Raw genomic sequence first — 11,459 nt, 5'->3', positions numbered from 1 at the left:
GAGTGTATTTCAAAAAACGCCTTAGGGTGACTCTTATTTTGAAAAAGATCATCGGGAGTTTGTAATCTAACTTGACAGGTTATTCCGGAATATTTGTGAGGGGCGGGGAGGAAATGTGTTGGCAACCTGGAAAGCGGTGAAACAGCAAGTGATAAACACACGGACAAAAAAAGTTACTAAAATAATGCACAAACATGGCTGTGCTGGAACTGTACACCAAGGTAAGAGGGAAAACAAGCCTAATCTTTTAAAATACACGTAAGATCATGTTTCCATACAGTCTAGAGGTTGCAAGTTTACAGACGCATATGGAAACTTTGTCAGCGCTCTGAAAGGTTGTAAAGCAAACAGATCCACAGGAATTTAAAGGCGAAACACTTAGCTACATCTTTTTATAGTATAATATTATGAGGTAGCATATATGATGGAGTATTGGTTCCTATTGGGTGGATTTTCTCTTGCATGTATTGGTTTTAGTCACTTGTACAGTAAGCCATGGCATTAATAACTGAAATAATTATTTGTCACTTTTTTAATCATTTTAGTACAACAGAGTGTGGATATCAGATGAAGAACATGTGTGGAAATCGGCAGAGATTGTAAAAGATTTCCATTCAGGAGATAAAGTTCTTGAATTGCTTCTGGAGGATGGCTCTGTAAGTAAAATGGAAAGTGACTAATAATACCCTCAATATATGACTGTATTACATTTATAATGGTGAGAAGCACCAGCTGACCTGATTCTCCTACATCACCTATCACTGGACAGGAGTACTGCTACACTGTTGACCCGTCTAAACCACAACTCCCTCCTCTCCGAAACCCAGACATCTTGGTGGGAGAGAATGACCTGACAGCTCTGAGTTACTTGCATGAACCTGCAGTCCTGCACAATCTCAAAGTGCGATTTGTGGAGTCCAGAATCATCTATACCTACTGTGGTACAACTGCAAGAAGCCTTAAACTGACAAATGGGTGATAAATTAAAGGAAAACCTCTCACACTTGACCCTTACAATGAGGTGGTCCTGTGGCTCTGTAATGCATTTTTACTGTAAATTCATACGACGTTGCTCCAAGTGATCACAAACAGGATACTGATGCAGCTGATGCAGTCACGATGAATCACTGAATAACATGATAAGTATACAAATAATGACTCACATATTATGGCTTTAAGAGTCATCAGAGATTTTTGGCCAACATAGTGAACCAACACCTTACTAAAACACTTTATGCTGTTGTTGTGTTTTTTCGTTTTTGTCACCCATTTGTGTAACTGAGTACTGAGGTGTTAGCAGGTTAAGTTTCTTGCTCAGTCTGTGTTGTTCCCTCATTTCAGGTATTATATTGGTGGCTCTAAATCCCTATAAGCAGCTTCCTATCTATGGAGATGCAATCATTCATGCCTACTCAGGACAGAACATGGGAGACATGGACCCTCATATATTTGCAGTGGCAGAGGAGGCTTACAAACAGATGGCAAGGTAAATAAAAGTTGAAATTGCCTCATTTAAGTTTTATAGTAGTTTTACATCAGCGAGAACTGATGGCTGTATGCAGATTGGAGGCAGTGAGCATGAGTCTGCAGATTTAAAAGGACTCTACTAACATATGCATGGGGCAAACTTTCTTGGTCAGCACCAAGAAAGTGTTAAAACATCTAAATAACTTGTACTTATGTACAGTTGTTTGAACTGATGCTCTTGGAATCTGCAGATCACTGAGTTCATTGGAGTCTCCCACTGTTCTGAGTATTAGTCAGTCCAATAAGTGCTGTCAGGCAAATCCTTTTTATGCTGGAAAAGGGAAACTGACAGTTGTAGGCAATCATGATCACTAATGAGAAGTTAATAGACCTTGGCCTTGTTAAGATAATAAACAATGTACAGCCTTCAGCCCCACTTATTAGATTTGAGTGAGTGTATGTATATCTATTTGACCCTGTGGGGGTTAGAGAAAAGCCAAACTCACTTCAAAATGCGCCTAATTATTGTTGGGTTTTTTTGTTTTTGTTTTTTAAACTCATTAAACATAATCATTCCACCCTGGAAAAAGAAAAGTCCAAAGAAATAATTAAAGGCCCCAAATTGCCATGACATCACCTGACCACAACTGTATGGTTGTGTGCTATGCGTGCATGCGTTTATGTCCTGGTGATCATTAAAATGAAATCTAGTCAATAACTGCCCAAGTAAGTCCCAAGTAATGCTTCAAGACACAGTGGTGCGTACTTTGTTTATATCCCCCTTTTCTTTCTCAGAAACCACAAGAACCAGTCTATCATAGTCAGCGGTGAATCTGGAGCTGGTAAAACGGTGTCTGCTCGATACGCTATGAGGTACTTTGCTGTTGTGAGCAAATCTGCAAATAAGACACGAGTTGAAGACAAAGTCCTGGCATCCAATCCAATAACAGAGGTACGATCTCGAGACTACACAAAACAGCTGTTGAACTAAACAGGCAAAAATGTTCACATATTTATTCATACACAAAAAAATCTTATAAATAGTTCTTATAATTCATTTCCTCTTAAGGCAATAGGAAATGCAAAGACCACTAGGAACGACAACAGCAGCCGTTTTGGGAAATACACAGAGATCAGCTTTGACAGGAAGTACCGGATCATCGGAGCAAACATGAGGACCTACCTGTTAGAGAAATCCAGAGTGGTCTTTCAGGTATGCATGATTGTGAGATCAGGATTCTTTCAAGTTTCGTTACTGTGTTTAATCCATAATACTAATCTTAAGTTCTGTTTTTGTTTCAGGCAGAAAATGAGCGTAATTACCACATATTTTACCAGATTTGTTCCTGTGCAGACTCACCAGCGTTTAAGAACCTGAGACTACGTAAGTATTTGCACTGAGGGTTTATTGTGGATCTGTGACACTTAACTGCTGCTGTTTTATTACTATTTAAACTAACTCACCCAGAAAACACAACTAAGTCTTGCAGTAGTTTATTATAAGCAGCATCAGTAATATAATCTTTCATCTGCAGAGAGTGCAGACAAGTTCAACTACACCTGCATGGGTGGTGACATAACCATTGAAGGTGTGAATGACAAGAAGGACTTGGAAGAGACTCGACAGACCTTCTCACTTCTGGGTAAAGGTTGCCTCAACATGACTGAAACCTCCCTTTATGATTTTAAAGTTTTATCTTAGCTTTAACGTCTTTTCTCCAGGATTGAAGGAGGACTTTCAGTCAGATGTGTTTAAAGTTCTGGCAGCCATTCTGCATTTGGGTAATGTGGAGATTAAAAACATAGGCGATGACAAATCATTAGTTCCCGTGAGTAGCTGTTCATAACTTGTGTGTGCGACCGATCTTGAATCATTCACCAGGTTATGTACAAAGCTTGATTTGTATATCTTTCAGCCCAGTGATCCACACCTGGCTGTCTTCTGCGAGCTGCTGGGGGTGAGCGCAGAGGGGCTCGTACGCTGGCTGTGCCATCGGAGGATCGTTCTGGTAGCCGAAACGGTTGTGAAGCCGGTCCCCAAAGATCGGGCAGTAAATGCCAGAGACGCTCTAGCTAAGCGTATCTATGCCCATCTGTTTGACTGCATTATAAACAGGATAAACACAGCACTACAGGTGCCAGGAAAGCAACATGCTTTCATTGGTGTTCTGGACATTTATGGGTAATGCAAGCGCAACTCTTTTTTCTTTTTCTTTTTTTCAATATGTGTGCAGCTTTCTTTTGCTGACATTTTTAAATGTCCATTCTGTTTTTTTTCCTTCAGTTTTGAAACATTTGACATCAACAGCTTTGAACAGTTTTGCATCAACTATGCAAACGAAAAGCTTCAACAGCAGTTTAACCTGGTCAGCAATGCCTTCTTCCACATTCACTGCTAATTACCACACGCACCTCTTTACCAGCTTACACGTTTATTCTCTTGGGTCTTTTCAGCATGTATTCAAGCTGGAGCAAGAGGAGTACATGAAAGAGGACATCCCATGGACGCTGATAGATTTCTATGACAATCAACCTGTCATCGATCTGATTGAAGCAAAGATGGGGATCCTTGACTTGCTCGATGAAGAATGTTTAGTAAGATCTGATTAATAATAGGATCTTGGTGTTATCAGTCACAAATTGCATTTTGACTTGATTGTCAGCATCTTTTTTTTTTTTACGTCTTTCTGCTTCACAGTTCCCTCAAGGCACCGATCAAAGCTGGTTGCAAAAGCTTTATAACTACCTACAAGCCAGCCCTATGTTTGAGAAGCCCAGGTTATCAAATGAGGCCTTTGTGATTCAGCACTTTGCAGACAAGGTGGAGTCTAATCACCTGGCATCTGCACAATATAGCAAAAAATTCCCTGCCGTTATAAACTTTATGAACTCTTTTCTTATATACATATTTCTACAGGTGGAATATCAGTGCAGAGGTTTTCTCGAGAAGAACAGAGATGCTCTCTATGAAGAACTCGTGGACATGATGAGGTCTAGTAAGGTAATCAAAAGCTTTCACGTATGTTCACTTTATGTTTGCTTTTCCTCATTTTAACAGATTCCTCTTATTTGCAAATGTTATCAGTTACCTTTTCTGGCCAACTTTTTCCAAGAGGAGGAGAAGAACGCTGCGATCGGTAAGAGTGTCAAAGTGAAGCCCGCCAGGCCTTCAGTGAAACCAGCCAATAAAAACCTGAGAACCTCAGTGGGAGATAAGGTGCTAATGTTTGCTCTGTTTCTCTGCTTTGCTCTAGGCTGAACTCACATTCTCACTGAAGTTCACATACTGTATTGTTTCCTATCCAACCGGCTGAATTTGTATTTCTGTTCTGTCTCTTGAACGATGTTGTTGAATGCAGTTTCGCAGCTCCCTCTCCTTACTCATGGAAACACTGAATGCGACCACGCCTCACTACGTGCGCTGCATTAAGCCTAACGATGAAAAGCTCCCATTTGAGTATGATTACTAATGAATTTTTAATTCAGATGTTTCACTCTTGTGTCACTGAAGTGTTTGCTCATGTTTCTGTTTTTGGTGTTTTCTCATGTTTTTAGGTATGACTCCAGGAGGGTAGTGCAGCAGCTGCGAGCCTGCGGAGTCCTTGAAACTATTCGTATCAGTGCACAGAGCTACCCATCCAGGTGACTGTATATATATATATATATATATATATATATATATATATATATATATATATATATATATATATATATATATATATATATATATATATATATATATATATATATATATGTTCATGCAGCATAATTACAACTTATAGCATGTTCAGCTCCATGTCATCATGCTGAGTATTGGCATGGTTTTTGTTTGTAGGTGGACATACATTGAGTTTTACAGCAGATACAGTATCCTAATGTCACACATGGAGGCAGACCTCAATGACAAGAAACAGACTTGCAAGAATGTGCTGCAGAGGTTGATTCACGTATGTTGTATCATATGGCACTCACTAATGTAAGTGTCATTCATGGCCGTGCATCACTTTGTCCTCATGGCTTGCTCCCCAGGACTCTAACCAGTATAAGTTTGGCCGGACAAAGATCTTCTTCAGAGCTGGTCAGGTAGCTTATCTCGAGAAGCTGCGTCTGGACCGACTTCGAGGAGCCTGTGAGACCATCCAGAAACATGCTCGTGGATGGAGCCAGAGGAGGAAGTACCTGGCCCTAAGAAAGGCCGCCATCATTCTCCAGCAGTATGTCCGTGGAAAGAGGACAGTCCGGTTAGAACCGTTCACTTGTTTGAGTTTTGTTGACCTGCATCCTGTAAAGATTCCTCTTAAGATTATAAAATGAATATACACTTATTTTGTTTGTAAACCTTCAGTAAAACAGTGACTGCTGCGACACTGAAGCAGGGCTGGGCAGCATTGGTGATACAGAGACACTGGAGAGGCTACCGCCTGAGGCAGGTCTACCAGGTAGTGCGTCTGGCAACCATCACCATCCAGGCCTTCACACGAGGTTGGATAGCTCGTAAACGATACAAGAAGGTCTGTAACAGACAGTTTACGAATCATTTTCATCACTAAAATAAATATTGTTGACAAATTGAATGTAACCTCCTGATTTATGTAAACCTCAGATGATAGAAGAACACAAAGCGCTGGTTATCCAGAAGTATGCCAGAGCGTGGCTGGCACGACGGCGATTTCAGACTATGCGTCGGCTCGTGCTTAATGTCCAGCTCTCCTACCGGGTGCAGCAGCTCAGAAAGAAGATTGAAGAGCAGGTAACGGTGCTTCGAGACAAATTTTAGCTGTGATTTTCTTTTTGTTTTTTGCAGATAATGTAATTTAATGTGTTCCCTGACAGAACAAAGAGAATCGTGGATTATTGGAAAGGTTGACAAGCTTGGCAAACTCACACTCCCAAACTATGGAAAAGCTTCAGGGTCTGGAGACACAGCTGGAAAAATCAACCAACCAGAAGGCTTCTTTAGAGAAACGAGAGAAGAAAGCTAAAGAAGATGCCAGTTTGGTTAGTATTGAAGTTGATGCCTGAAGTCTGTTTGTGTCTTTGCTGCATTTTTGTTTGCAGAGGAAGCGCTCTGTTTGAGATCCTTTAGGAAAACCTGTTTTTCTTGCCTAGACAATCGCACAACTTCAAAAGGAAGTAGAAGTTCTCAACCTTGAGAAGGAGAAGTTGGAGAAAACATTTGAAGCTTCTACCAAAGACGCCAAAGGTAATAAGAGTTGAGATTTCTGTATAAACACCACAGTGACTGCGTTTGCGTCACATTTGTGACCGGCCTCACAATCTTTCAGAGACCTTTGATCAAGTAAAGAGGAACCTTCTGGAAGAAAAAGAAAATGAAGCAAGGCTTAGAAAGTAAGTATTTAAAAAGTGAGATTTATCATCTACAGCTGGGGTTCCAACTCCTTTTAGTTTATGTGCAACACACAGCCCAGTTTGATCTCAAGCGGTGGGACCAGTATAACAATTGCAGAATTCAATTCAATTCAATTTTGTTTATATAGCTCCCCTTATGAGCAAGCACTTTGGGGACAGTGTGAGGGAAAAAGAAAAACACTGCTGGTGTACAGCATGGTTGAGCAAATATTTAAGCTAATATTTCTCCCAAAGAAGCTATATATATATCCCAGCTTCTTTGGTTTAATCAGATAGCTTTTTCTTCTCTGAAGGATCGCGGAAAACAACATTGAAATTCAGAGACAGGACCACGAGGCCGAGGTGGCAACTCTGAAAGAGGAGATAAAAAGGCTGAAAGAAGAACGAGTCATCCTGCAGAGAAAGTTAGAAGAGGGGGCGCAGGCGAACTCAGACCTGCAGGAGCAGGTCATCCAGCTCACCAAGCATGTCAAACTAATTCCCGAGCTACGCAGAGATCTGAACAACCTGCAAAATCAGAGAAATAACATGGAGAGAAAGATGAAGCAGCAGTCGGAACAAGCAAGAGGTGTGTATAGAATTTTATGTAAAAAAAAAAAACTCCTTTGTGTAAAGAAAAAGAAGTTGTTTGTTGATGAGCCTTGAATGTTTTCTGCAGGTAAAGTGAGTGAGATCGCAAGGCAGCTTCTTGAAGGTGTTGTTGAAGAGGAAGTTCTTCTGGGGTAATCCAGATATTTTGAGCACTGTGTTTCCTCACTTCATCTCTATTAGTCATTTAATCTGACACATTGTTTCTCCAAAGGATGACTTCTGACGAATCAGAGAAGATTTATGAAGTTGAAGATTTGCTGTCAGCCTTTGAACGCCTACAAAAAGCCATCAGGTCTTCATTTTTCAACCATAGCAAACCACTTTCTTATTAACAGAAACGTGCAGCTTTCCTTCTGGGTGTCTGTACTTGAATTTGTTAAATGTCTCACATTTGTTGGCAGGATTCTAGAAAACCACCAGAGGGAGCAGAAGGAAAGCTATGAGACTCAAGTAGAGGGCTTGAAATTGAAAGTGGACCACCTTGAGAATGAGAACAGCAAGCTGCAAAACCTGTTCCAGGAGAAAAGCAATGTCAATGAAAATATTTGCCAAGAAGTGTCCAGACTCAGCAGTGAAAACTCAGTATGTCATTGCACGTATTATTCGATACGTCACGGGTTAAAGGTGCGAGCTTCAGAATGTAACTGTGACGTCTGCTTTAATTTCATTCGCAGGTGATCCCGGAGCTGAAGCTGCGGGTTTCAGAGCTGCAGAGACAGAAACAAGAGCTTGAAGGCCTTGTTGAGGAGCAGAAAAGAGAATTAACAGGTACACTCTTTTGTTCAGGAGTCTCGCAGTGAAGCAGATTACTGTTTTAACTTGCTCTTTTATTTTTATGTCATTCAACAGAAAAAAACAAAGAGATCTCTCACAATCTTCAAAAGAAGATTACAGAAGAGAGCTCACAACGGAGGTAAATTACTCAGCGGTAGTGATGTCTTTCTTGATTAAAGTAGTGATGGTCATATCTGGTTCATCCTGATTTTGGATGTTTTTTTTAGGTACTTTGAGGAAAAAGCTGAAGAGCTGGAGGGGGAGAAGAGAGAGCTTCAAGGCAGAGTAGAGGAGCTGGAAGAGGAGAATGATCACTTGAAGAGACAGCAGCTGATGGAGAATGAGGTCAAAAGCAAACTCAGAGAGGAGACTTCACGGTTAACTGCTGAGAACATGGTGCGTTGAGCGTACGAAGGGTAGAAGGTTACAGTGAGAGTAAACCAATAACTGATTCCACTTTTAATTCAGGACTTTGACGAGCTGCTCGACCAGAAAGACAGATTAATAAAGAAACTTCAGACTCAAGTTAAGAGCCTCGAAACGTCACAGAGAGGTAGCACTGGAGCTCCTGCGCCACATGTAAACAAAGAAATCGAGTCCATACAAGCTGTCTCAACTTTTTCATCACATTTATTGTTTCTCAAACAGCGAGGCAAAAAACTGCATCCACCCTTCCCAAAGATTACCTTGGCATGTTGGAGTACAAGAGAGAGGATGAACCAAGGCTCATTGAAAACATCATTCTGGGTATTCTTCCCCTGCACTATGTCTGCAATATGCCCATGTTACCTGCCTTTTATTTAATAATCATATAAGCTATTTGATCCATGGATGTGAGCAGGAGTGAGGGTATTAAAACTCGGATGAATGGATAAACCATATTCTCGGACAAATTTGTCCCAATTTCCTCGCAGATCTGAAACTCAAAGGCGTGGCGGTCAACATGATCCCGACCCTGCCAGCTTACATCCTCTTCATGTGCATCCGCCATGCGGACTACCTGAACGATGAGGCAAAACTCAAGTCCCTTATGAATGCAATCATTGGTGGAGTCAAGAAAGTCATCGTGGTAAAGTTAACTATTTTTGTAACCCTTGTTTAACCAGGAAGTAAAGCTCTTGAGCTCAAGATTCTCGTTTGGGGTTTTGCACCCCAGATAGGTGGGGTTAAGCTAGCTGAGAAACAAGTCCTAGCAGGAGGAGGTGGGGTAGACCCAGGACATGCTGCAGAGATTATATCTCTTGGCTGGCCTGGGAACACCTCTCTGTTCCCCTGGATATATATGGATAGACTGGTAAATGGATTGATGTATTTTGAGGTATTGTTTATATCTAATAATGTAAACAACATTTTCCTGTTTTAGAGTCATCAAAAAGATTTAGAGTTCCTGTCCTTCTGGCTCTCAAACACCCACCAGCTCCTCAACTGTCTGAAGCAGTACAGCGGGGAGGAAGTACAAATTTACTTTTTTTAAAAAAAATCAGTAGTTACTGTTTCATTTCTGTCTGTTGATAATATCATATACATATTAAAATGCTCTTGTTTTCCATCCTGTTAACAAAAGGAGTTCCTGAAGCAAAGTACACCTCGCCAGAAAAAAAACTGCTTGCAGAATTTCGATTTGTCGGAACACAGACAGATTCTCAGCGATCTGGCCATCCAAATCTATCATCGGTTTATCTCAGTCATGCAAAAGACTCTTACTCCCACTATTGGTAATGTTTTTTCAAATGTAATATTTTGCCAAAAAAATCCTTTTATGAGTAAGCTAAACCCTACTTCTACACTTTCTTAGTACCCGGCATGCTGGAGCACGAGAGTCTACAGGGGATTTCTAGCATGAAGCCGACGGGCTTCAGGAAGCGTTCCAACAGCTTCTATGAGGAATCAGAGACCTACACCATCTCCTCCATCCTCCAGCATCTAACTGTCTTCCACTCCACCATGAACCACCATAGTCTGGACCAGGGCCTCATCAAACAAGTGATCAAACAGCTGTTCTACCTCGTGGCTGCGATCACTCTTAACAACATCATGCTCCGCAAGGACATGTGCTCCTGCAGGAAGGGGATGCAGATCAGGTCTGTGCTCGCAGATCAGGTATGTGCTTTGAACACAACTCAAAGAGAGTTTAGTTTAACAGCTGCTTTCTCTTTTCAGATGCAACATCAGTTATCTAGAAGAGTGGCTGAAAGAGAAGGAACTTCAAAACGTGAATGCTATGGATACTTTGAAGCCACTGGCTCAAACTGCGTGGTTACTGCAAGTCAACAAATCCACTGATGATGATGCCAAGGAGATCATTGAAAAATGCTCTGAACTCAGCCCCGTTCAGGTACTTCCATCTGTTGTCTAAAATGTGGTTTTGGTGGGTTCTTTTTTTTTCATTTTTAAATCTCGCACTAAACTCCAACCTAACATTAAAATTTGTAGATTGTCAAAATTTTGAACTCGTACACGCCCATTGACGATTTTGAAAAAAGAGTGACATCATCGTTTGTCCGCAAAGTTCAGGTGAGCCCAGCTGTTCATTTTCAAATATAAACACTCTCCTAGCCAAAATAAATACAGTTGACTAAGCTGTCAATATATTTCTCATTCCAGTCTTTGCTCCAAGACCACGAAGGCTCCGCACAGCTGATGCTGGATGCAGATTATCGTTTCCAGGTCACGTTTCCTTTCTGCACGTCCACACAGGCTCTGGAGCTGCTGCAGGTCCCGAACAGCCTTCATCTCGACTTCCTCAACAGGATCTGACACACAGATCCTTTGACATTTTTACTCCTTATGCTGAGTCTTAGTCAGTCTGTTTAAAGTTGCACTAGATTGTAGATAGAAATATTTAAGCACTTTCATTAAAACCCTGTACAGCACATGTTTAAAACAAAGAACAACTGAATAACATTGCAACATTTTGACCAAACACGACATAGCAATGATATTTTATTCTTGTGTACTGTATATAATATGTGTGTGTGTGTGTGTGTGTGTGTGTGTGTGTGTGTACATTTTTATTTAAATTGCAATAACATGCTAAATAAATGAATAAAGGCATTATCTTGGATTAAAGCTATACCAATGCAAACCTATTTTATACTATCATATACTCAGGTTAAAATACAGCAAGGCTAAAATATGAGTTAATTAAATGCTCACTGTGTATTTTTTTCATATGTGTGTCCTGTAGTTGAATCAGAGGATGTAAGATGTGAAAATGAAGTAATATGAATTTATAAAATAGCATGCCAAATCACCAA

At 40.7% G+C, this 11,459-nt stretch overlaps 1 protein-coding gene across 2 annotated transcripts; it reads left to right on the top strand.

The window, feature by feature from the left end:
• The first annotated feature begins 102 nt into the window (after window positions 1-102).
• Window positions 103-11,373, top strand: myo5c (myosin VC). Of its 2 annotated transcripts, XM_085282420.1 has the most exons (40): window positions 103-221; window positions 546-656; window positions 770-941; window positions 1,342-1,486; window positions 2,263-2,419; window positions 2,537-2,680; window positions 2,770-2,851; window positions 3,003-3,110; window positions 3,190-3,296; window positions 3,384-3,649; window positions 3,752-3,833; window positions 3,922-4,062; window positions 4,166-4,288; window positions 4,385-4,468; window positions 4,553-4,684; window positions 4,827-4,924; window positions 5,023-5,109; window positions 5,303-5,414; window positions 5,497-5,708; window positions 5,813-5,978; window positions 6,071-6,217; window positions 6,301-6,465; window positions 6,577-6,670; window positions 6,753-6,816; window positions 7,131-7,405; window positions 7,496-7,559; window positions 7,640-7,720; window positions 7,830-8,010; window positions 8,103-8,196; window positions 8,278-8,341; window positions 8,430-8,598; window positions 8,671-8,755; window positions 8,851-8,949; window positions 9,117-9,271; window positions 9,566-9,655; window positions 9,767-9,917; window positions 9,998-10,283; window positions 10,363-10,537; window positions 10,636-10,716; window positions 10,807-11,373. In XM_085282420.1, exons 1-40 carry the CDS (start codon window positions 195-197, stop codon window positions 10,957-10,959), a joined length of 5,229 nt encoding a protein of 1,742 aa, XP_085138546.1. In that variant the 5' UTR covers window positions 103-194; the 3' UTR covers window positions 10,960-11,373. The 2 variants fall into 2 exon arrangements, with proteins under 2 accessions (XP_085138546.1, XP_085138547.1); XM_085282421.1 differs by lacking the exons at window positions 103-221; window positions 546-656 and having other exon boundaries at window positions 790-901.
• Window positions 11,374-11,459: the final 86 nt, after the last annotated feature.

The sequence above is a fragment of the Mchenga conophoros genome, linkage group LG7 (genome assembly GCF_057382185.1).
Source record: "Mchenga conophoros isolate Kocher_MC1m ecotype Shallow Benthic linkage group LG7, M_conophoros_male_GT1.1, whole genome shotgun sequence".
Taxonomy (NCBI): domain Eukaryota; kingdom Metazoa; phylum Chordata; class Actinopteri; order Cichliformes; family Cichlidae; genus Mchenga; species Mchenga conophoros.
This window is presented reverse-complemented; position numbering and strand designations above follow the sequence as displayed.